Here is a 26,123-nt window from a genome sequence, read left to right as displayed (position 1 = left end):
AGCAGAGACAACATTTTGGTGAAAATGTGCCGATAGCCCTCTATATAGCATTGTCTTTTTGCATATTTGTGCACCATAGTTTGTATATTTATACAGCACAGTGGTTTTGCACATTAACTGCCAACAACTACAAGTATTTATATAATATCTTCATTAACTTTATCCTTGTACTGTATTCTTATACAATACATCCGGAAAGTATTGACAGCGCTTCACTTTTTCCACATTTTTTTTGTTACAGCCTTATTCCAAAATGGATTAAATTCCTTATTTTCCTCAAAATTCTACAAACAAGACCCCATAATGATAATGTGAGTGAAGGTTGTTTAAAAATCGCAACTACATTCACAGACTTTGCCATGACCCTCAAATTTAGCTCAGGTGCATCCTGTTTTCATTGATCATCCTTGAGATGTTTCTACAACTTTATTGGAGTCCATCTGTGGTGAATACAGTTGATTTTGGACATGATTTGGAAAGGCACACATCTGTCTATATAAGGTCCCACAGTTAACAGTGTATGTCAGAGCACAAACCAGGTCCAAGGAATTGTCTGTAGACCTCCAAGACAGGATTGGTGTAGGGAAATGGACACATTTTTTTATTAAATAGTCTTTTCTTGTGACGTTATTGTTTGACTTTATTTTCTAGAGACCATGCTACTATAATTGTTGATAAATGTTATATTTTTAATTAGAGGATACTTAAACTTATACCAATATTTCTTTTTAGGTAGCGGACCGTGTTGCTGCAGAACGAGGGGAACTGTGTGGGAGGGGAAATAGCACTGGTTACCAAATCCGTCTTGAAAGGTATGCCATGGCAATTTCCTAATTTATTAACGCAATAAGAATCCCCTTTGTCACTGCTGTCAAAATAAGTAATATTTTGTGTATTTGTCAAAGTGTTCCAGACCCTTGGTTGCAGATACTACATGTACAACTGAAAGAACATTTATATAGTGCAAGTATAACTAAAGGCAAAACTATTTTTTTTTTTTTTTTGGATAGAGTGGAAAGGGGTTAGAACCCTTGTCGGTTTTATTGCAGTCTGTGCCCCCATTAAAATATGAAAGAGAGATTTGGGACTTTAAATGAAGCACAGGGGAAAAGTGCCCCATCCCAGGTAATGGTTATACATTAAAGGGAAATTTTGGGACTTTAAATGAAGCAGCTGACTAGTTGAGGTTGGGTACAAAAATAAGACATATTTTATTTGCATGGGTGCATGATAGTATAAATCACATGTATGAAGGTGGTGTATGCACCGCACATAGTATCATATATTTGTAAGTAATATGTACAACCATACATAATGAAGGATGGACATTACAGCATAAACATGGTAACAAATCATTGGTCTAAAATAATGCAATAAAATTGTTTTGTATGGGCCAATCCATCAATTTTATTGCATTATTTTAGACCAATGATTTGTTACCATGTTTATGCTGTAATGTCCATCCTTCATTATATATGGTTGTACATGTTACTTACAAATATATGATACTATGTGCGGTGCACACACCACCTTTATACATGTGATTTATACTATCATGCAAATAAAATATGTCTTATTTTTGTACCCAACCTCAACTAGTCAGCTGCTTCATTTAAAGTCCCAAAATTTCCCTTGAATGTATAATCTGTGCCCCCATTAGGGAGATTCCCCCTTTCTATTTGTCCTGTTTACCATTATCATTGAAAGTAAAAGAAAATCGCAAATTTTGGGTTGTCCCCCCAGAACAGTAATAGAGGGGAACTCTTCCAATGAGGACACTAGCTCTGGTGACCTGGGGGTTCCCCCAAAATTCCCTTAATTTGCAGGAATTTTCTCTAACCTCCTGTTTGGCTATGGAACAGGAAGTGAAGGGAAATCTCCACAATAGGACACAGGTGACAAAATAAACATGTGATACTGGGTTATAACCCTCCCTTGCTCTATTCAAATTTAAGAAAAAGGTTTTGCCTATAGTTCTACTTTAAGCTTCACAATTGTGTTTTTTTCTTTTGCCATTTATATAGCACTACCAATTTACACAGTGATTTACTATACTATTCATTCACATCAGTTCCTACTCTCCTCTAAGCATGCCGTAGCTTCCTATCTGACATACATCCAGATGCTAGGGCCAATTTAGACTGCAGCCAATTAACCTCGCAACATGGCTTTGTAAGTGTGGGAGGAAGCAAGGCAGATGTGCTGAGCCATTGGGATTATAGAAAAATCTGAATTATCAGCTTTACCTTGGGCACTCGCTTTGCAGATTCACATAGAAGTGGCCATGAAAGCATATTTGGTTAAGCAATACAGGTTAAATATAGAACAGTGTTCCTGTCTGAGAATGGTAGCAAAATTGTAATATTCCTTAAATATAACTTTTATATGACTGTAATTTATACAGTAGGTTGAAGAGGATTGATGTGGATCACTAGGGACATGCCCCCTGACAATCGGTGGCCCATGGACCCGTTGTTTGAGTTGTGCTGTTTTTAATTTGTATTTATTTTTTTATGAAAAAAAGTTATGCTTTTACCATATATTCTACAGCCCTATAATTATCTAAACTGATTGTGAAGAGTAAGTCTTGATTTTGCTTGGATTTACTAAAATAACCAAAAATAGTGCACAGTCAAACTGTCAATTTACCATGAACATCAGCCCCTTTTAATGCTGATACTTTTCAGGGTTCAGAGGTGGAGGAGTCAGGAAAGGCAGCATCTTTCTCATCAGATTAATCCTCAAAGGAAGTTTAACAGGCTTCTGACATCCCAAAATCTACTGACTCTGGGGGGGTCCTCGCTGACATGAGGAGATGGCTGGTTTTGGAGCCTTCCAAGATGCTAAACCAAGAGCTTCCTGCTACGTCCTCATGTTCAGGAGGTCCATTATAAAGACTGGGCACACTGACAAATTTTGTTCCCACGAAGAGATTCGTGCAGTGATACTCCATGGAAGGAGAAAAGGGCGGTCCCGGTTGTCGACCCTGCTGTTTCATACCTGAACAAGAACCCGGTGATTCTGATGGATGATGTTTTTGAAGTTTTAAGGAGCCTGTGTATTCGATTTTTTTTAAATCTCATTTATAGCATCCTTTTACATGATATGTGCTGCCATGATGTCCTCAATTGCTTTGATTAGGGTCTGCCAGGCTTTGTTCTAGGCCCAAGTGCATGACTAAGAACCTGGAGGCCCTCGGGGTGAGTTCCTTTTACACTTTAGCACACAAAGCTCCTTATGAAGGCTTTATGCTTCTGCATGGACAGCTTGGGAGCTTCTTTCTATTTTTTTTTATTTTTTTTATTCACATGAGACACATTTTGTGGCTCATGTGGTGATTGGTGGACTTCCCTGTAAAACGGCTGGAAAGAATGCCCTTTGAGAACAACACCTATTTTCTCAATGCCTTGGGTATATTTATACACAAAATCAGTGGAAAGGGAAAGGTACACTTTTTGCCATGAAGAATAGTCTACAGGGCTAAAGTCTACTGCGGCTGGGGCAAGAAACAAGTTCCTTTCATCCCTTCCAAGCATCAGGTTCCAACCTTCTGTCCTCAGCAGAAAGGTGGCTTTGTTCGCTACCATGAGTTTTTCTGCCATGCAAATGGCAAAACTGGGATGGCCCTGAGCTGGTGATGTCCAGTCTGGCTTTGGAATCGGGTGAAGTCCTGTCTCCTGATGATCTGAAAAGCTTGGATGATGGACGCTAGCTTATTGGGCTGGCGAGGAGTCCTACATTCCTCTTATCAATGCAGGGGTCACGGATGTAGGAGGAAGCTTGACTGCCATTCAGTGTTGTGAAGCTCAGGGTGCTTTGACTGTCTCTTTAGCACTGGACCCACACACTGTACACTGCACAAGCCGATGGTCTGCCTTCTAATAAAAATGAGCCAGCCGCCTGATCGCTTTCCATAACCCCCCTTTCCGGACCTTTGCATTCTGCGTATCTATTTACGTGGAGCAATGTCATTTTTGATTTATTCCTGAAATTTTTTTGTTTTTTATTTGCACACGTAAAAAAAACCAAAAAAACACTGCATTCCTCTCCTCCCTCCCTTGCACCTGCGATATGGTCGCATATGCATTGCCTTGCAGAGTAAAAAAAAAAATTTTTTGTAAAAGGTGAAGTTGATCTTTAAGTTCATTCCCCTCTGTGTCTAGTATGACTGCTACCTTGCTTGCTGGGAGTGGGAGAGGTTTTACAGGGATGGGTTTCGGCTGGACTTGCCCCATCTTTGATATTAGGGGGAAGAATAGAGCCCCATCATTTGGTGGGAAGAAAAGAGCCCCCTAATTGGTGTCGGTGGGAAGAATAGAGCCCCCTAATTGGTGTCGGTGGGAAGAATAGAGCCCCCTAATTGGTGTCGGTGGGAAGAATAGAGACCCATTATTGGTGTCGGTGGGAAAAATGGTGCCTCATCATTGGTGTCAGTGGTAGGAATATTGCCCCATTCTTGGTATTATGGAAAGAAATAGTGCCCCATCTTTGGTATCAATGAAAGGAATAGTACCCCCATCATTTTTTTTTTAAGACTTTGTGGGAATTCATCAAAATAATGGACAGTTTTTTTTCAACACGATCAAATATTTTTTGGAACACTAGAGGAATTTTTATGAACACTATCAGTTATTCAAGTTTTTTTTTTAAATTATTGTAAATAGATATTCACATTTACTGGTGCCTTCCATGGCAGCATACATATGGTTGGTTACCCCGCCCCCAACCAACCCACAGGACCAATTATAACTCTTTAAAAGAGTGTCAGCCTCTCCCATACACCATTCTTTTCTCTGTCCTCAAACCTGCAGGATCCGGGATCAGCCCTTACTAGGCCACTATGTCGGTCCAACCATTGCAGGTTCATGCTCTCCTGTATATGGAGTCCCATATCTTAGGTTGCTAAAGGCGCTAAAAAAAGTTTGGGAACCCATTTTTCTGTGGATCTTTTTTGGGTCTGGAGTTCAGGTATTTCCTCTACCCTTTTTGACTGAGAAGACTACTCCAAGGTAAAAGACTGCCTCCCACGGCCATATTCAAACCTGGGAGTTTGCAAGGTGCTGGCGCACTAATGCTAGGTTGTATTATTTTGCCTACTTATTGTCTGTCAATGGAGGGACACCGCAGGTATGGGTTGTTTTATGTATACCAAAAGACATGGTAGGGGCTCACTATTCCCTCTTTGCTTTCCTCCAGGCTCCTCTCCCTGCTAACAAGGTTGCTATTCTACATCCATGACACGCATGTGGAGCCGTACTCGCCCACGGGGACGAGGCTGGTCCCACTGAGTAGGTGTATGTCTTCCCATGCTGACTGGCGTCTGCAGCGCTTCGCGCGTGGCCTCCAGGAGTGGCTTATCCCCTCGGTGGGTCGGGCCGTGTCATGGGGGCGTGACGTCGGCGCATGCGCGGTAACGTCGCGATGCCGTCGGCGGCCATCTTGGTGCACCCTGGAAGTCCGTCTGTAGGAAATGGGTGCCTTCTTTTGGCAGCATCTCTCATCTAGGGAGCACCTCTTACAGGGGAACAGTCTCCTTCTCCTTGTATGACTCGTGTATTCCCTTATGGAGCCAGACCAAAAATATTAGAAGCGGGCTAGATTTGTGTGTGTATGTGTATGTATGTATGTATGTATGTATGTGTGTGTGTGTATATATATATATATATATATATATATATATATATATATATATATATATATATATATATATATATATATATATATATATATATATATAGTGTGTGTGTGTATATAATATATATATATATATATATATATATATATATATATATATATATATATACACACATACACACATACACACACACACATACATACATATACACACATACATACACACACGCACGCGCATTCACGTTCCCATCTATATTTATCAACGCAAAAAGGGAACGTGGGAATACACACATCCACCTACATATACCTGCACATACTGAATTAATAGAGCATCATCAGAATATACTTTGATATAAGCTCCTTCCCTCTGATATAAATGTAATTTATATATATATATATATATATAATATAATTACATTTATATCAGAGGGAAGGAGCTTATATCAAAGTATATTCTGATGATGCTCTATTAATTCAGTATGTGCAGGTATATGTAGGTGGATGTGTGTATTCCCACGTTCCCTTTTTGCGTTGATAAATATAGATGGGAACGTGTGTGTGTATATATATATATGTATGTGTATATGTGTGTGTGTGTGTGTGTGTGTATATATATGTGTGTATATGTATATGTATATGTATATATATATATATATATATATATATATATATATATATATATATATATATATATATACATATATCTATAAAAACTTTTTGATCCTCTTGAAGAAAGAGGAATCTATGCATTTACACTGGAGTAAAAACATATATTTTGTATGTGTATATATGCCTTTCTTTCCCGATCGGTTTAAAAAAAAAAAGAGAAAAAACACAACTTTTCTCACTGGTGTTCCCCTCCGACAGCTGTTCCCTGCAGTCTATTAATAATAATAATAAAATAGATCCTCAACATTCCATTAGGTAGGTGGCTGCAACTACCAGGTAAGTTTAAATAAAAAGAGCATTCGGGCACCCTGTATGGGGAAAAGACGGAATCTCCTGTCTTTCTTTTCAGCCCGCACCATCAATCAATGCATGGAGATGTGCAAGATGGAAGTTCCAGGGTGCGCAGTTTCTCAAAGAGAGGATACTCTTCTGCTCACGCACCCCATAGCCGCAGACCTCTCTGCATTCGGCTAAAAGACCTCCCTCTTCGCATTGTGCGCCCATCCCAAAAGCTTGCTGGGTCAGTGGATGGAAACCTCTTCCAAGAAAAAAAAAAAACGGTCTGCAGTACTTGCTCTCTGGAAACAGCCAGAAGAAGGGGCCAGGAATCCCTCGATACTATTAAAAGATTAATAAGGGGTTCAAGTCATGACTTTCCTTTCAATGAAATTCCCGGCTCAGCCAATAGACTGCAGATCGATTTGTGAGAAGTCAACGGCACAATGGAAGAACGGTATTCCTCATTATTTGGATTTTGGCGTTTTTAGGCATATAGCCGCAGTAAAGCACAAGGTGAAAAAAAAGTGGGACCGGTTGCCTTTAACCAATCCCATGAGTTATATCCTCTAGCTGGCCTAGTGACAGCTGTTTTGTTTCCTCTCCATTGGTGGACATTTCTACCAATAAGTTAGGGGATACGACACTGTCCTCAGAAAGGCAGCTTCATTCAGAAGTTTACTGGATCAAGATTGAGGTTGGCCTCGAAAGTGTGGTCAAACGGATAATGAGGCATGGATTCCGGCAGATGCCTTGACTTTGTTTCAGATATGGCAAAGACATGGTCTAATTTCAGCCCGGAAAGAGGATGTCGAGTCGGGCGAAGTTGTCAACACCCTGGAGGAACTGAAATTGACTTCAGGCTCTACGTCTGATACAGTGAGTTATTCCGCACAGGCACTACTGCATGCAGTAACCACCAGGGAATGTACAAAACGCCAGGGGGACCGCAAGGTTGCCCTCTTAAACACGAGGAAACAGGAGGCCACATCTACTTCTCCCGAAAGTTAGAAGTCCTTTTAACGTCTCGCCCACCCAAAACGGTCCAGCAGAGGGCCCATCTACTGGGTGATACCTATAGCGGGGTTTTCACTCTAGTCTGGGTATGGAACCTAGGAAGTTCAATGGATCACTTCTATAACCTTCCGCAGCCACACCGGGATATTCAAGCACAGCTCATCCTATGCTTTGTTTCTACTTACCAAAATCCAGAGGAAAGACAGGAATTTCTTGTCTGGTTTATACAAGAGTTGAGACATCAAAGAAAGTATCAACGGCTCCAGAATCAAAAGGATTTTGGTGGGTTTTGTTTCCCAATCTCTTAGAGTACCCTTTTAAAGTAAACAAGTAGCTGAATTGGAGTTATAGTACAGTCTATTCTGGATCTAAGTCAATGCATATCCATCAGGTTGCAAGATGAAATTCCTAAATACGGTAATCCTACCAATTCGACCAGAGATTTAGGTAGTCTATGTAGACCTCAATAACGCCTACCTACTTATGTCTTTTTCTCTCGCTCTCCCCCCCCCCCCCCCCCCCCCCCAGTGGACCCTCATTCACAGCCTACTTTTCGGGACATCATCAGCTCCAGAACCTTTACTAAGGGGCAAATGGCAATATTGGCTCTCTTCAGGAGAAGGGGTTACGTGTTCAGTACCCCTATGGGGGCGACTTCTCCCTCTATGAAGAAAATCCCTCTAATCATGGCCTAAATACGGTGACAAGCAGAATCAAGTCAGCAAAGTGTCTCCTGGGGTTATTCTCCTCGTACATTTCAATTGTACAGTGGGCACGGTAGCATCTCTGCTTTTTTTCAGCAGGAGACTTTCTGTCTATGAGAAAGAGAGGAAGTTCTTATCTCAGAAGTCTCTAATTAGGATGGAAAATCGTCATCATCCAAGGAGTTAACTCCGATAATATTCAGAGGCAAAAGGGGTTGCCCCAGCCTCAGAGCCTCTTATAGTCCAATTCTCCAGAATTACCTGGCAGATCACCCTTCAAGGAAATTTGTCAGTACCAGTGATTGGTCCTTATTACAAGTAGACCTTCCAATGGGTCTACCCCCAATGAGGAAGTCCTCAGAATTTAAATTCAAATATCAAGGCGCCTCGCTTCGTCACAAGGTATTCCAGTCCAGGGATCGGCGGAGTTGGTTACCCCTTGTCCAGCTGGGCACCATCACCTAACAGAAAGACAAGTATCCATCGGAGCTGTAGTTCCTAATTGGTCAAGAAGGCCTCGGTGCACTCTAATGTCCAAATTGTCCCTTGGCAATCCTTTCAGCACGCATAGACGTAGGCCCTGAGAAGACCTCTTCCATCCACTTCCAGAGATCCTGGAATTGAGCGTCCGGAAGTTGGGCAAAGAAAAGCTGGTATAATTAGGTTGCTCCCATGGAGTCTTACAAAGGTTGCATCAAACCGATGAAACTTCCACCATTAGTACCTACGGCAGGATTTGGAAGAAGGTTTTTAAATTCACGGAAACTAGCTGTCTCAGTTCTGTTAATCCTGGTTGGATCTAACTCTGGGACTAGGCTCCCTGGAGGTTCAGATCTGAGCCTTTTTTGCCTTGCCAGTCATCAGATGGGTTTGAAATCCACTGATGGAGCATTTGTTTTCTTAAAAACAGTTCTCAGTTTAAGATCTCCAGGTAAATCACTACATCCTAAGATTTTTGCCTTCGGGATTCCGTCCGGCTACGGCTTCACTGCTCGAATAAGCACAAGTTTGCTCTCTAGAAGACATTGCTTTCAAAGAAAATTCCTTTTTTTTTTTAGTCACCGGCATCGCTGACTGAAGAGTCTCAGAAACCCAGACCCTAAGGGAGATGGACTCCGGTATTACGTTCTTCCAAGCAGGGTGCTCCTCCGATAATTCGTGTCTAGAATTCCCTCTACAAACCACCTTGACCAGGAATGGGTGCTTCCAGCCTTTAGGGAAAGATTCAGCATCCCCGAAGTTACACAAGCTGGATATGACAGGGACTCTCAGACATTGCAGTAGTCTGACACAAGATTTCTCGTAAGATCATCAGGCTTCCTCTTGGATCCCAAAATGATATAAAAATATATGAACACGAAGGACAACTTTGGCAAGTTGGATCAGTTATCTCATACGGTGGACATATCAAGCTAGTGGTCCTCCGGTTCCAAAAATCAATAAGTATTCACTCTACGCAGTGAATGGCCTTTTCCTGGGCAACTGTAGCACTTTTTTCCCAGAAACTGTCAGGCGACAAAATGGTCGTCTTTTACCTCATTCATGACCTACTATGGTCTAATCCTGGTTGCACTTGCCCCTCACGATATAAAAAAAAAAATATATATATAATATTAAAATAAAAAAGCAGAGGTGCTTCATGAGCTGTCTGATCTATAATCGAAAGTAAACATTTTTTGGCAGCTACCCTCCCTATGAGCGAGTTATTAACCATATGAATGCTGCCATGGAAGGCACCAGGAAAACGGAAAATTGAATACTTGCCTTTCCGTAATTGGGACCATGGCAGCATACGCCCTCCCTTGCCATAATCCTTAAATGTTTAAATCTAGTTACAAGAATGGTGTATGGGAGAGGCTGACTCTTTTTTAAAGAGTTATAATTGGTCCTGTGGGTTGGTTGGGGGCGGGGTAACCAACCGTATGTATGCTGCCATGGTCGGGCACCAGGAAAGGAAAATTATCTTTTCCGTTTTTTTGGGGGTATGAAGTCCAAGGATTATTGTAAAAAGCATTTGAGATTTTTTGCACTTATGTTATTGTAGGCACAATTTTTTAATTGCACTTTATTTGCATGTTTGCACATTTGGGAGTATATACAGCTGATGCAAGTATTTATTACTAGGATTGTGTACAGAGTTTGGTGTGATGACCTCTGCTACTATACCTATCATTTATAATGGGAGGAATAGTGTCCCATCATTGGTGTCAGTGGGAGGAATAGTGTCCCATCATTGGTGTCAGTGGGAGGAATGGTGTCCCATCATTGGTGTCAGTGGGAGGAATGGTGTCCCATCATTGGTGTCAGTGGGAGGAATGGTGTCCCATCATTGGTGTCAGTGGGAGGAATGGTGTCCCATCATTGGTGTCAGTGGGAGGAATGGTGTCCCACCATTGGTGTCAGTGGGAGGAATGGTGTCCCATCATTGGTGTCAGTGGGAGGAATGGTGTCCCATCATTGGTGTCAGTGGGAGGAATGGTGTCCCATCATTGGTGTCAGTGGGAGGAATGATGTCCCATCATTGGTGTCAGTGGGAGGAATGGTGTCCCATCATTGGTGTCAGTGGGAGGAATAGTATCCCACTGTCTGTATCAGCGGCAGGAACTCTGCTCCACTGCTGCTGACTGTGGGGAATAATGCCGGATAAAAGCAAGCAACGGGCTGCATCTGGCCCTCGGACCACAGTTTGGAGACCATTGGTTTAGGATGTGGCATCTTGTTTACTAAAGAAGTGATTAGCAAGATTGATGGAGGAACATTTTAACACTTTGAACTAATTTTAACTTTTTTGTTTTAGTCAGTTGCCTCGGAAGCAGGGTTCAATCTTGTACTGTACGACTGGCATAGTTCTGCAGTGGCTTCAGTCTGACCAGTAAGTACACACCTATGTGCATACATCTTGTACTATTAATATTAGATGATTTTTCAGCCAATTTTGTTTCACTCCAGACGCTTGGGCGAAGTCAGTCACGTTGTCCTAGATGAAATTCATGAGAGAAACCTGCATTCTGATGTCCTCATGGCAATAGTGAAAGATCTTCTAATCTGCCGCCCAGATTTGAAGGTCATACTGATGAGTGCCACTCTCAATGCAGAGAAGTTTTCTCAGTACTATGGTGAGTTGTTTGTCTTGTGAAGTTAATTTATGCAACTCTGGAAATAATTTGCTCAGTGCTGTTTCTGATGATGACGTACCTCGCCACGGCAAGGTTGGATGGAAGTCCTGCAGGAAAGGAATATAGACTGTCATCCAAAAACAAGGGGGGGTGCTCATTTGATTCAGACCTAGTTTTATTTGATCATGGAACCCTGCTTTAAAATAATTTCAATGTACATTGATCACCCAGAGGGGAATGTTTTTTTTTTTTTTTTTTTTTCCGGTTTCTTTCTTTTTTTTTTTTTTTTTTTGACAAAAGCAGAGTTGCACTTTAATGTGTGGGATCCTCGCAAAGTAAGCATTTTATTATTTTGCAGCTTACCAATTCTTATTGTGGAATTGTGTCTAATTCCAATGTGGTGGCTTCATTAAAAAAAAAAGTGAAAAGCATTCCAGTCTTCCAAAATAGGAGTTTGGAGATGTAGTAAGTGTCACTTCACACAACGTGAAAAATTAAAAACAAATACATCTTTAGTAGTACAATAAAAACCATGGAAGGGTTACAAGAAATCCATATCCTAAATGTACAGTCAAAGTGGTATTGATACAGAGTCTGGTATATTTAGGATATGAATTTCTTTTAACCATTCCATGGTTTTTATGGAGAAGTAGGGTCACCTGCATTACTGATTCCCTCCCTCTCTAATATTGGTATTGGAGAACAGTCTTGTGGCTGCTCGCTCACTGTTAAGACAAATATAGCTAAAAGTTTTTTGGCTATAATTCTCCCCGTGACCCCAAGTCTGCTCATAGGAGGCTATTGCCTGCTATCAATTGATATCGCAGTTCAGCGCCAGGCTCAGGAAGGATCCTGACCATATTGCCGAGATCCACCCAGCTGCTTGAGTAACAGCTGGCTCTGGCCCAGTGTGTGGCTGAGAGCCCGAGACTCCAGTGAGTGCTGAAGGGGCAGAGCGGAGAGCAGTGACTGATGGGCATTGTTCTACTGTCCAAGCTGACTGAGATCTGAGCGATCAACGGTCATGTCAGCTTAGAGCTGACATGGGCAGTTGCAGCATAGAGGTGAAGTATGTGTGTTTTTTTTTTTTATATAGCCCATACTCTTCTTTTGTTCCATTTTCCTTATCTTATCTGAATTTGTTTATGCCCTTTACAAGTCAATGTGAATGCAAGTCAGACGTATCCCAAAGCATTGCAAATTTATTCCAAACTAATCTCAATTGCAAATCCTCTTCTCCTGAAAGCTAGTTGCTTTTGGATCGAACCCCCTTGTACAGTTTGCTCGAAAGTTTGCATACCCTCTGAGCATTGGTAATATATTGTAAGTACCATTGTTAAAAGATTAGTGAGCAGGCAAAACCCCCTTTTTTTTTTTTTTTTATATATGGTATTCATATTCAACTGTAGGTCATACCAGAATGGCACAATCATAAAACGTTTGTATACCCCTAATTCTTAATGCTGTCTATTGTCCCCTTTAACATCAATGACTTTATGCAGTTTTTTGTAATAGTTGCCTATGGGGCTCTGAATTCTTGCAGGTGGTATAGCTGCCCATTCGTCTTGGCAAAATGCCTCCAGCTCATGCAAAGTCTTTGGCCGTCTTGCATGAACTGCACGTTTGACATCTCCCCAGAGTGGCTTGATGATATTAAGGTCAGGAGACTGTGCTGGTCACTCCAGAACCTTCACCTTTTTCTGTTGTAACTACTGGAGGGTCAACTTGGCCTTGTACATAGGGTAATTTTCGTGCTGAAAAATCCAAGTGCATCCTATGCGCAGCTTTCGTGTAAAAGAATGCAACTTGTCTGCCGGTATTTTCTGATAACATGCTGCATTCATCTTGCCTTAAATTTTCACAAGAATCCCTGTGCCTTTTTTAGAGCTCGCACCCCACCCTCAAAACATCAGTAAACCACCACCATGCTTCACAATAGGGAGGGAATTCTTGTCGCTATAAGCCTTGTTGACCCCTCTCCAAACCTAGCGCTTATGGTTGTGAACATACAGATCTATTTTGGTCTCCTCACTCCAGATTAGTGTGCTAGAAGCTGACTGAGGCATGTCAAGGTTTTGTCGGGCATATTGTAACCGTGGTTTTTGTGGCATTGGTGCAGTAAAGGCTTCTTATTGGCAGCTTGACCATGCAGCTCATTTTTGATCAAGTATCGTCGTCGTATGCTCCTTGAAACGACCATACCATCTTTTTTCAGAAAAGCCTGTATTTCTCCTGAGGTTACCTGTGGGTTTTTCTTTCTATCCCAAACAATGAGAGCTGGTGACCCCAAGAACCAAGCTTTTGGCTGTGTTTGATCGCTCGGTTCTCAGTGTTAGAGATGGTGGGGGAACATTGCAGCATCAGACCGATGCTGCATCCACCTAGGTAAGTATGATTCCTTGTTACGCAGGTCCTTTGATTTGTTTTTCTGCTTCCCATAGCTCAGTATCTAGCCTGCTTAGTGCATCCACGTGAGAGCTAACAAACTCATTGACGATTCATACACAGACACTAATTACAATTTAAAAAGACCCCACATATGTGGGAAATTAACAATTTAATTGTAGTTTTAACCTGTGTGTGTCACCTTGTGTGTCTGTACCAAGGCCAAACATGTAAACTTTTTTTTTTTTTTTTTTAGATTAAGGCCATTTAGGTAAATTTTATAAAAAAAAAAATTGGTATGATCAGACAAATTTTCAATATCCATGCCAAACTTTCACTATTTCTGCAAGGGTATGCAAACTTTTTAGCATAACTGTCCAACAACCTGAAGGTGAATCTGTACTCTGTTTTCCCTGAAAACAGAAACCACAAGATAGCTGGTATTACCTTTTTATAAGCCAGACCCTTTTCTCCTTCCTGATTTATGTTCAAAGTGCTATTGGGATCTGTTTTCATGTCTAAGCCCTGTTAAAGAGGAACTGCATTCTGCTCACATAATTTGTAATAAAAACATCTTTGCCATTCTGAAGCTTTCCTCCCACCACTTTGCATATTATTTTATATATACAGTGATGCTGTACTTGCCAAATATGCTGCAGAAATCTCCCTCCACTGAGTCTGGCTACATCCATTTTAACTGTGGGCAGCTGAAGCTGCTGCCTGTTCACTTCCTGGATTTACACAGAGGCACACCTGCAGCTCTCATTGGCCTTCTTATGACTCATCCCCCCTCCCTTCCTGGCAAACTCTCACAAAAGAGAGAGCGTGCTGTGCATGTCATAAGCCTAGGCCAGTGTTCTCCAAACTATGGCACTTCGTTTGTTCAGGAACTACAATTCCCATCATGCCTAATCATGTATTTGAATGTCAGAGTTTTGCAATGCCTTTTGGGATGTGTATTTCCGCAACAGCTGGAAGGCCATAGTTTGGAGATCCCTGGCCTAGGCTAATGACCAGACAAGAAACTGAAAGTGGGCTGTATAAGGTATTTACTGGCAGAAAAATGTTTTACTATTCAGAAGTTAAAACAACAAGGGCAGAAGATTTAATAGATGGTAAGGTGAAAAAAATTATTGAAGGTCCGCTTTAACTACTTTTCTACTATACAGGAATTCAGTCTAGTTGTCACTAAAGACCCTGGGCCCATAAAATTTTACATGTGTATTTGTGCTCCCAAACAAATGAAACCTCTGTTTAGTAGGCCCATATTGCATGATGACGGCACATACATGGAATGTTATCACTGTTAGGGTTGTCCCGATACCACTTTTTTAGGACCGAGTACAAGTACCGATACTTTTTTTCATGTACTCGCCGATACCGAATACCGATACTTTTTTTTAAATGCAGCCACGTGTCCCCAAATGCAGCCATGTCCCTTAATTCAGCCATGTCCCTAATGCAGCCTTGTGTCCCCTAAGACAAAGCCAAGTCAATGGCTTTGAATAGCTGTGTGTTCCCCCGCCGCGCCGTCATGTATAGCCCCTCCCCCTTGCTCAGAAACTTTGATAGACAGGTCACCCGTTCTGCTTTAAACGCAGGTAAACGCACATTGTGAATGGCACCATTGAAAAATCATATGTATTCATATGACTTTTTCGACGGGTCCTCCTAAATGCATATAAATGCAGGTTTGGCATTGCCGGTGTGAAAAAAGACCTAAGGCTCCATCCACACCTGTGTGTGTGTGTGTGCGTTTTTTTTTTTTTTTTTTTATAGGTGTGGTGCATTTAAAAAAAAAGTCCTGCTTGCTGCACATTTTGATGTGTTTTCATGCAAATGCAGGTCATATTCATTTCAGCTTTAAGGTGTCTCAAACACAAAGCCCCTTAAAACGCAGCATGTATACCGGCCCAAAAGGTTCCAGCTCAGGAAACCAGGTCCTGTCCTGGCTTTAAATGCTTCCTTGCTTCAAGTACTCTGCTAGTGAGGCTTAACATGAAACAAACTACTTTTTCTGTAACTATAGGCTCCATTCACACTAGTGCAACTTGTCATGTGACTTTGGACATGACAAGTCGCAGCTATTCTTTTCAATGACCCGTTCAGATCGATGCCTGCACTACTTCACCAATTTGTATAAAACTATTTATCATGGTGTGAATCCAATGTTATCCATGATTTTTTCCTTGCACAGGTAACTGTCCAATGCTGCATATTCCTGGATTTACTTTCCCGGTCAAAGAGTATCTCTTGGAGGATGTAATTGAAATGCTAAGGTATGTTTAATTTTCATTTTTTTGCCTTTCACTAGTTTATTTTTGTAGTAGCTTCTCAAGACAAGGGAAATATTTCAGTTTGTTTATAATTGACCTTAATAATTAACATTTCAGCAGTGGAAGCTGTAATGCCAAGTAGCTAGATGCAAGTGGGTTAGTGTGTGTTTGTTTGACCTGAAACAGTGTGACACTTGCAACTCTAGGCCGTATTTTCTAATGTTTGTCATATATTTAGGTATTCCCCTAAAGACAAAGATCGTAAGCCACAGTGGAAGAATAGGTTTATGCAAGGACGTATGGTTCAACCAGAGAAGGTGGAAAAGGAGAAGCTGTATCAGGAACGCTGGCCAAGATATTTGCGGGATCTTCAAGTAAAGTATGTTGCTGACATGCATAGACTCTTGTACAAACCGTGTTGCCTTTGTACCAGCAGTGTGTACTTTGTAGTTTTGTTAGTTTATCAAATCCTAATGTATACATGCAGTATTTTTACTACCATTTTTTTTTCCAGCAATCGATTTTTTAACTTGCCTAATTACCACATAGACTAGCTGGATTTACTGATTTATGTCAGGCGCATTATGTAAAAGTCGATTCACAAAGATTATTGCTGAACATTTTGTGGAGAAAATTTGTATAAAAGAGCCTATTTTGTCTTCATGTATAGAGAGCCTCTGTATGTGGCCACTTTTCTTCCTCTGGATACACCTAAGGTCTGTTTCTTGACTAATTCCTCAGCGTTCAGTGTAAGCAACCTTTTCTCATGTCATTTTCTATAGGTACTCTGAAAGTACTATTCATTCTTTGGAATGTGCGGATGACGAGAAGGTTGATATCGATCTGATTTCTGAGCTTATCAGGCACATAGTCTTGAAAGGGGAGGTAAGGTCAAACACCATTATTTTAATACTTTTATTTGGTTGTGTAATTTTGAATTAAAGGGGTTGTAAAGGTAAAAAAAAAAAATTCCCTAAATAGCTTCCTTTACCTTAGTTCAGTCCTCATTCACTTACCTCATCCTTCCATTTTGCTTTTAAATGTCCTTATTTATTTTGCGAAATCCTCACTTCCTGTTCTTCTGTCTGTAACTCGGCACAGTAATGCAAGGCTTTCTCCCTGGTGTGGAGAAAGCCTCTTGAGGGGGGAGGGGACGAGCAGGCAAGTCGGGACACTCTCTACTCTACGAAGGATGAGGTAAGTGAAGGAGGATCGCACTAAGGTAAAAGAAGCTATTTACAGATTTTTTACTTTTTCAACCCCTTTAAAACCCAGGTGTTTGTAAAAATTTCTATTCAAGGAGGGCATACAGGTGAAATTCGGAAATATTTGAATATCGTGCAAAAGTTTATTTATTTCACTAATGCAACTTAAAAGGTGAAACTAATATATGAAATGTACTTCTTACATGCAAAGCAAGGTAGTTCAAGCCATGATTTGTCATAATTGTGATGATTATGGCTTATAGCTCATGAAAACCCCAAATCCACAATCTCAGAAAATTTGAATATTGCATGCAATCAATAAAACAAGGATTGTACATAGAACAATATCGGACCTCTGAAAAGTATAAAAAGTAAAAAATGTAGCGCCAACCTATGTGAAATGGACAGACACCCTATAGGGAAATAAGTCCAAAAACTACACTGGGTACACGATGGGAAGAAAGATCATATATAACATGAACCGAAAATAAATGACGTTCACGGTTAAATATGAATAAGTGAACAAACAAGGTAAAATAATTAATTAATTGATAAGTCATGTAAAAGTGCGTGACCACAAATACAATTCATAAGTGAAAAAGTCCCATATATGTGTGTGGGGGAGTCCATTTGGGGCCACTTTGTGGACACAATTTTTTCACATAGGTTGGCGCTACATTTTTTACTTTTTACTCTTGCACAATTATCCATTGGTATGTTGGCCGCCTACAACCACTGATTTACTTATTTATTTTTTGAGTAGCGCAATATTTTTTGTATATATTTTAACTCTGAAAAGTATAAGCATGCATATGTACTCCCTATAGAGCAGTGGTTCTCAACCTGGGGGTCGGGACCCCCTCGGGGGTCAAATGATGATTTGCCAGGGGTCACCAAATCCTGGGCTGTTCCTGAAGCCCGCACTGTTCTCTCAGAAAGGGAGATAAGAGGGGGAGGAACAAAGAAAAAGGGAGAGAAAGGAAAAAAATAGAGAGCAAGAAAGACAGCTAGAGGGAAAGATGGGGGAAAAAAACAAGGAATTAGGATAGAGAGAGATGAAAGCAGTGGCGGTTCATCCATAGAGGGCGCTGGAGCGCCGCCCCCTCTGGCTCTCACCGCCACTGAGTCTAATAACATAGATTCATGCATTGCACAAATCTATTTTATTATTGCCGCTGCCGCTGTTCTATTCAGATGGTCGGCGCTCATGATGGCTGCATTTGATGGGCACAGTGATGCTGCAATTTTTTTTTTCGTTTGCGCCCCTCCAAAAATTTTGAGCACCAACCGCCACTGGATGAAAGGGAAATAAAGGAGAACAAAGAAGAAGGGTGGTACATCCTAAAATGTACCATAAGGGGTTTTAATAAATTTTACGAGTGGAAGGCACTCAGGGAGGGCTAAATTTCCGTGGGTTAGGGGCGCAAATTACTTGTCTTGCTTTGGGTGCTTTCAACTTATGCTATGAAAATAATTTTACTGTTAGGGGTCCCCACAACTTGGAAAATTTTATCAAGGGGTCACGGCACTAGAAGGTTGAGAACCACTGCTATAGAGGGTGTCAATGATGGTTTTCTGCACAACTGTCAGGTCAGCAGTCTTTCCCATGATTGTGATTCCTACTGAACCAGACTGAGAGACAATTTAAAGGCTCAGGAACCCTTTGCAGGTGTTAAGGCTTAATTGGAGTCACATATTAGAGTGGGACACTTTGAGCCTAGAATGATGCACCTTTTCACAATATTCTAATTTTGTGGATTTGGAGTTTTCATGAGCTGTAAACCACAATTATGACAAATCACGGCTTGAACTATCTCATATATTAGTTTCACCTTTTTAAGTTGCATTAGTGAAATGAAATTTTGCACGATATTCATATTTTTCTAGTTTCACCTGTAAAGTCCACTCCTAAAAAAACAAGTGTATAAGTATAAAAATTCATAAAAGGTGCATAAAAAAGTGTCCGACTGGCAAACCCTTATACAAAAGGGAATTGGGTTAACCAAATATGTCAAAACTTTAGTGCTCTTCAAAACCCAAAGACTTTAATTACCCCTTCACCACATAGATTCACTTCTTACCAGATGGCAGTAGTTTTAAGCATTGGATAATAACCCCACCATGCTCCAACGGAATGGGCTGTAAAAACGAACCAAATCAACACTACACCAGATAATATTCGCACTCTTCAGCATGCAGTCTGTTACTGTTCTGCAATATTCATCATGTAACAAAGCTGAAGACTGAGCCTCCTCAGTACATTGCAGCCCTGATAGAACTGCTGCACCAAGTGCAAAGGCCGGAGCTTAAATTTTGCCGAGATTGGTGAGGGTTTAGGACCCCTGCCAAGATTTTTGTTACACCATCATTGGGGACATACTCTCACATATCCTGGTGAACATTGTCAGCAAGTGCCTCCAGAACAAAAAAAAATTGAGGGAGAGTCTTCTGATGTGGACACTTGTGTCCATGACAGCTGTCTATGAAGCAATTCCTCTCACTTTGAAGAGATTTTTACATTAGATGTACCTTTAAATCCAAACTACAGGTTAGTGTAAACTTTGCAGTAGGACTCCTGTACAAAAATGCCTAGTACACACGATTGCTCAAAAGATCGCCGGGAAAACCGGGATCCGGCTCGGTCCCTCAGTTTTCCTGTCGGGAAAATTGCTAAGGAACATACACACATCAGGTTTTCCCGGCCAAAGGAAAACACGGCAGTTTTTCCGACGGGAAAAACAATTGTGTGTGTACTAAGCATAAGGGATAAACCATTGCACTAAAACTGTTTTGACATAAAAAATTGGTCCTGATGATTTTTTATCTCCAGGTCCCCGCAGATCAGAAAATCTAGAATGTTTTGGGGGTTTTAAAGCGATGTTAAAGGTTTATTTTTTTAAACAAGCATGTTATGCTTACCTGCTATGTGCAATGGTATAGCAGAATGCAGTCCTGATCCTCCTCCTGGTGTCCCCCTCTGGCACCCCTTGCTCCTCCTGCCTTTCAGTACCCCACAGCAAGTCATCTGCTGGAGGGAAGGAGGGGGAGTGGGGTACTCGTGTGGGCCCGATATAGAGCCACACTGTGTGCATCTATTGACACAGTGTGACTCGGCCCCGCCTGCTGATCCCATGTTACTGGATTTGATTGACAGCAGCAGTTACAAGTCTCACTCTCCTCACTGAGTCCAGTGAGGAAGGGGAGAGAGAGCAGTGCATTTGCTCTCGGGCACAGTGCTGGACCGAGATCAGGGCCCTGGTAAATGTTTAGGTGGGGTTGGGGAGGACCAGCACCTAAAAGGTTTTTTACCTTTTTAATACAGAGAATTTTTTATTAACCAGTTAGCAACCGCCCTATAGACAAAATACGTCTACAAGGCGGTTGCTTAACTCTGGGAGGGCGTCAATGTACGTCCTCCCAGAATCGCGCTCCCGCGACGATTCTGGGAGGACGAAAATTTCATTTGGGTACAGTGTTGTATGACTGAGTAATTGTCATTCAAATTGTGAGAGCACCGAAAGCTGAAAATTGGTCTGGTTATTAAGGGGGTTTACGTGCCCAGTGGTCAAGTGGTTAAGGTAAAAAAAATGATTGTCTGAAAAACTGTTTTTGGCATGTGGCCGAAAGAAAAAAAAAATGCTGATAATAGAGCTGAAAAGGGGGTGGGGTCCACACTGGGTGCCGCCCACTGTGAGTGATGTCATACTGGTGTGCCCCAGTCCTCCCCTTCCTCCTCCTCGCCTAGCAGAGCTGCAATCTCTGTGTGTCATGGAGCTGAATTGTCCGGGCAGCCACAGTAACAATATCCCGCCTCCTGTGATAGACGACATGCTGTTTCAATGGCGGGGCATTGAATCGGTGTGACGTGATCACAGGAGGCAGGACATTGTTACTGAGGCCGGGAAATTCAAATCCATCTCTGTGACGCATGAGTGGGAGATCACCGATCTGCTCTGGGCACTGGTGAGGCTGCATCTGATGAGCACTGTTGAGGCTGCATCTGGCGAGACTGCATTTTTTTAAACTTTCATTTTCAGCATCCTGCAGTTTCGACACCAAAATTTTAAATAAAAAAAAAAAACCTTTAGCCTTTACAATCACTTTTTTTTTAGTGAACTATGCTCTTCAATTTCATATTTTCCATCTTTCCTTCCTCTTGTTTCAGGATGGTGCAATATTGGTGTTCCTTCCAGGCTGGGACAATATCAGCACACTTCATGATTTGCTGATGTCACAAATCATGTTTAAATCAGGTAAGCTATTTTAAAGCCACGAGTACTAAGAAAATGTAACCTACCATTGCAAGCTATTCCGCCTAAAAAAAAAAAAATTGTAGCTTGGCGATGTTGTTGATCAGACGTTTAAGTTTTTGGAGAGCATGACCAAGAACTAGTCTGAGAATCGGGAGTTCTGTCTTCACTGTGTACCTATTTGTTAATGGCCAGCAACTCCTATGGGTGATTTACTAAAACTGGATAGTGCAAAATTTGGTGCAGCTCTGCATAGAAACCATTCGGCTCAAAGCTTAATTGAGAAAGATGAAATTAGAAGCTGATTGGCTACCATGCACAACTGCTCCAGATTTTGCACTCTTCAGTTTTAGTAAATCAACCCCATAGTATTGATTATGGAGAAGACCAGACAACATTTTCGGAAGGTCAGCAATGAAACTCGCCACAGGTTTCCTTTTAGTTGCAAGCCTTTTACTGTATATTAACACAAGGTGTGTGCAATGTAAAAATATATGTACGAACTGGAAAGCAAAATCTGTGGCAGACAGTAATATGCAGGTTTATGGGAGATCGCCTATACATATGTAGATTTATTCCAAGTTTGCCTAAAGCTTTTTTTGTGGATGATAACTCTGATCTCTAAAATATCTTCTTTATTTGCAGACCGGTTTATTATTATCCCTCTGCATTCATTAATGCCAACTGTGAACCAAACACAGGTATGCTGTGTGCTTCTCCAGTGTCTTCAGTTTGATCATGTTAATATTCCAGCTTTGTTGCAGCACTTTGGATTCTCTGCCTTATCATACCCTTTCCCCAGGATATCAGAGTTCACCTATAGTTCTGCGTTAATATATATTTTTTTGTTATTAAAATCATGTTCTATAGGTCTTATAATTATCCTGTAAGGCAATGTTAAAGCGGGAGTTCACCCATTTATTAAAAAAAAAATTTTCTCCCCTTAGATTCCTGCTCGTTCGGTCTAGGGGAATCGGCTATTTGTATTAAAATATGAGCAGTACTTGCCCGTTTTCGAGATGCATCTTCTTCCGTCGCTTCCGGGTATGGGTCTTCGGGAGCGGGCGTTCCTTCTTGATTGACAGTCTTCCGAGAGGCTTCCGACGGTCGCATCCATCGCGTCACTCGTAGCCGAAAGAAGCCGAACGTCGGTGCGGCTCTATACTGCGCCTGCGCACCGACGTTCGGCTTCTTTCGGAAAATCGTGACGCGATGGATGCGACCGTCGGAAGCCTCTCGAAAGACTGTCAATCAAGAAGGAACGCCCATTCCCGCAGCCCATACCCGGAAGCGACGGAGAGGATGCATCTCGTAAACGGGTAAGTACTGCACATATTTTAAAACAAATAGCCGATTCCCCTAGAGAAAACGAGCAGGAATCTAAGGGGAAAAAGTGCCCTCTAAGGGTGAACCCCCGCTTTAAGTTTAGAAATTAATCCTAATTCTTTCTTACAAAGATCAGTATAGTAAGCAACACTGCCCATTCCCTGTCCTACTTTTATTGTCTGCTATAGAACCACCTTCTCTATATACTAGGTTGGTTTACAAAATTAAGTCTATATTGGCATAGTACAGGGGAACTCTAAATGTTTGTCATAAATTGCATATTGTATGAATGGCATAATCTGGTTGGTGTCAGATATTCCCTGTACTGCATTTGTGCTTTGCACTACTTTTCTTATCAACCGTTATCGTTTACACAATTTCTCCAGAGGTTGTGTTTGGAAAAATATATTGTGTGGATTCTCACACATTGGAGTAAAATTTTTGTATTGAAAGGTTATATCTAGAGCTGCAACCAATGATTATTTTCATAATCGATTAGTTGGCCGATTTATTGTTTCAATTAATCAGTTAATAAAAAAAAAGGTATTTGCATTTTTACCGTTTTTTTCCCAATTTGTTGTTGGGTAGATTAAAACACAAATTGCCACAAAAACACATTACATGCTTTTCTGCAGCTTCTCCATTTGAAATATATTGAACCAAAAAAACTAAATAGAACCGTTTTGCGTTAAAAACAGTCTTTGCCCTTTCCAAATACATGGATGTGAACGTGTCCCATAGGAAACCATGTAAATGAACTATAGTGCGTTTCTGCAAAAAGCACCAAAAAAACACAGAAGTGTGACCCAGGCCTGAGAATGTTTAGTAACATAATACTGCCGATCACATGTAAACACGGAGATGCCTGTCTCCTCGCACTGACGGAGTGTGTGGTGAGGAGAGCCGATCAGCGGCATCTCCTCACAGGGGGACATCTAGGAATGTAATCGGGGCACTGATAATCAGTGCCCTGATTTATAGCAATTTAGTGTCATCAATCAGTGCCCACCATTGCACACCAGTACCAGCAATCAGTGCCCACAAGTGACACCAATCAGTGCCCATTAGCAATGCCAGTCAGTGCTGGCTGTTAGTGCCGCACATCAATGCCTATCACTGCTGTTGATCAATCGTGTCGCCTATCCGTGCTGCCCATCTGTGCCACATATCAGTGCCCATAAGTGCAGCATATTAGTGCCTCTTTATCAGTGCCCATAAGTGCCACCTTATCAATGCCCACCAGTTCAGCCTATCGGTGCCGCCTCATCAGCGCACATCAGTGAAGGCGAAATATTACTTGGTTCCAAAATTTACTGACCGAAACAAAGTAAAAAACATGTTTCAAAATTTTAGGTCTTTGTTTTTTTTGTAAAATAAAAAAAACAAAAAAAAAACAAACCCAGCAGTGATTGAATACCACCAAAAGAAAGCTCTATTTGTGTGAAGAAAATTATAACAAAGTTGGGTACAGTGTTGCATGACTGCGCAATTCTCATTCAAGGTGCGACAGCGCTGTAAAAAATAGCTTGGGCAGGAAGGGGGTGTAAGTGCCCTGTAGGCAAGTGGTTAAAGACCGTCCCAAATGCATAGAGCTGTACGTCTATAGACTTTTGTTTAACCTGAAAGTACAAAGACATTTTAACTCTTAGGATCTGTGAAAAGCTCAGTAAAGTTATGAGAGGACCGCAACAGAAGGGGAGAAGATACATTTTATTTTCACTTTCAATAGATTTTTATCTTTTCTTTATCGTTACATCACGGGACACAGAGCGGCATTCATTACTATATGGGTTATATGGAGTACCTTCAGGTGATGGACACTGGCAATCTCAAACAGGAAATGCCCCTCCCTATATAACTCCCTCCCATAGGAGGAGTACCTCAGTTTTTACGCCAGTGTCTTAGGTGTTGGTCATGGTTTAGCTTGCCTCCGCATCCTTGGGATTAGGTGAGCTAACCGGTTCTGTCCAAAGGCCTCAGCGCTAAAGTGGTCAGTAACCGGACCCCAAACCCTTGGGGTATAGCCCATAATGCTTTTCTTTTTAGAGAGCTGGACCCTGGGCCCAGAACTTAGAAACCTTTGGGTGCCTAATGTTTCTGTTGCCAGAGTGCTATATGGGCCCAGGACAGTGGATCCTTCATAGGAACCCAGGGCCTGAAGGTCTAGACATCCCCACGGAGATGGGGGAAGATTGGGCCTCTTGCTTGGCAAAGTCCTGCGGCATGGAGCAGGTAAGTGAGGGGAAAACTTGCGGAACTTGGTTCTTAGCAGGTTTTTTCTGGGGGGTCACAGGGGACATGCCTAAAGTTATGCGCTGCATCTGGCAAACTAGTCACATATCTTAATGATAGGATGGCTCTATGTGTATTTTTTTCCCCATAAGAAGTGACCTCCCTTGTAGTGTTGGAAAAGCATTTGAGTAGGGCCTGTGTAATATAAAGTGTATGTGTGTGTCAGAGAGCTATGCTTACCTGCAAGCCTCCAGGCGATGCTCCATCAGTCTTCCTCCTCAGAGCCTGCAAAGCAGGCAAAACGCTGACCTCCTCGTGGTTCCAGCTGGAGCAGAGAGGCTCCCTTCCCCCCAACCCCCCCCCCTATCGGTGGGCGCGCGCGCGTTCACGTGTTATAGGCGCAATTCGCGCCGTTTAGCTGAGGGGGGAAGGGCGGGTCAGTGGTTTAAGGAAGGGGCGGCCCTTCCTTTTCGTTCCAAACAGCATTCGATACATTGGAACTGGGGAGGAAAGACCAGAGCGGCAGCACGGGGCGCCGAGGACACAGTGGCCAAAAAGAATATTGCAGTCTTCAGAAGACTGTTTTCAAGCCTAGAAATAGGCGGTTTCTTTCTATCTCATAGTTTTTCTTGCAATACTACTCAGGGGGACAGAATGATTTTTCTTTCCTGGATTTGAAACAAAAAACAAAAAAAACAAAAAAAAAGTCATCTAGGGGAGAGGAAGCATTTTTTATCCCCCAAACAGGTGTTTGGGCAATTAACTTTTATAGTTCCAAGTACCAATAGGTAGCAGGTGTACCTCGGTATTGTACCATGGCATCCGGGTCAGAGGGTACAAGAGGTGGGGATTCCCCCAGAGAGTCTGAGGTCTCGGACAAAGCTATGCCGCTGCTTTCCCCACAGGGAGCCTTGGGGCCATCGGGATCTGGGGCTGGAGCTGGCACGGGTCAGTCCAACCCTAAGATGGTCACGGACGAGGTATTACTCACCTCTTTAAGAGAGATGGAGAAAAGAATGGGAAAAATGATAGC

At 41.8% G+C, this 26,123-nt stretch overlaps 1 protein-coding gene across 2 annotated transcripts in view; it reads left to right on the top strand.

The window, feature by feature from the left end:
* DHX36 (DEAH-box helicase 36) overlaps nt 1–26,123 on the top strand; it is an 84,777-nt gene that overhangs the window by 18,181 nt on the left and 40,473 nt on the right. For both annotated transcript variants that reach the window (XM_040349213.1, XM_040349214.1), the window contains exons 6-13: nt 733–812; nt 11,098–11,172; nt 11,250–11,416; nt 15,999–16,080; nt 16,316–16,456; nt 16,860–16,962; nt 21,448–21,535; nt 22,178–22,233. In XM_040349213.1, coding sequence (XP_040205147.1) covers nt 733–812; nt 11,098–11,172; nt 11,250–11,416; nt 15,999–16,080; nt 16,316–16,456; nt 16,860–16,962; nt 21,448–21,535; nt 22,178–22,233 — 792 coding nt within the window. The remainder of the gene's footprint in view (nt 1–732; nt 813–11,097; nt 11,173–11,249; nt 11,417–15,998; nt 16,081–16,315; nt 16,457–16,859; nt 16,963–21,447; nt 21,536–22,177; nt 22,234–26,123) is intronic.

This window comes from Rana temporaria, chromosome 4 (assembly GCF_905171775.1).
Source record: "Rana temporaria chromosome 4, aRanTem1.1, whole genome shotgun sequence".
Lineage (NCBI taxonomy): Eukaryota > Metazoa > Chordata > Amphibia > Anura > Ranidae > Rana > Rana temporaria.
Note: the sequence above shows the minus strand (reverse complement) of the source record. Positions and strands in the feature narration are given on the sequence as shown.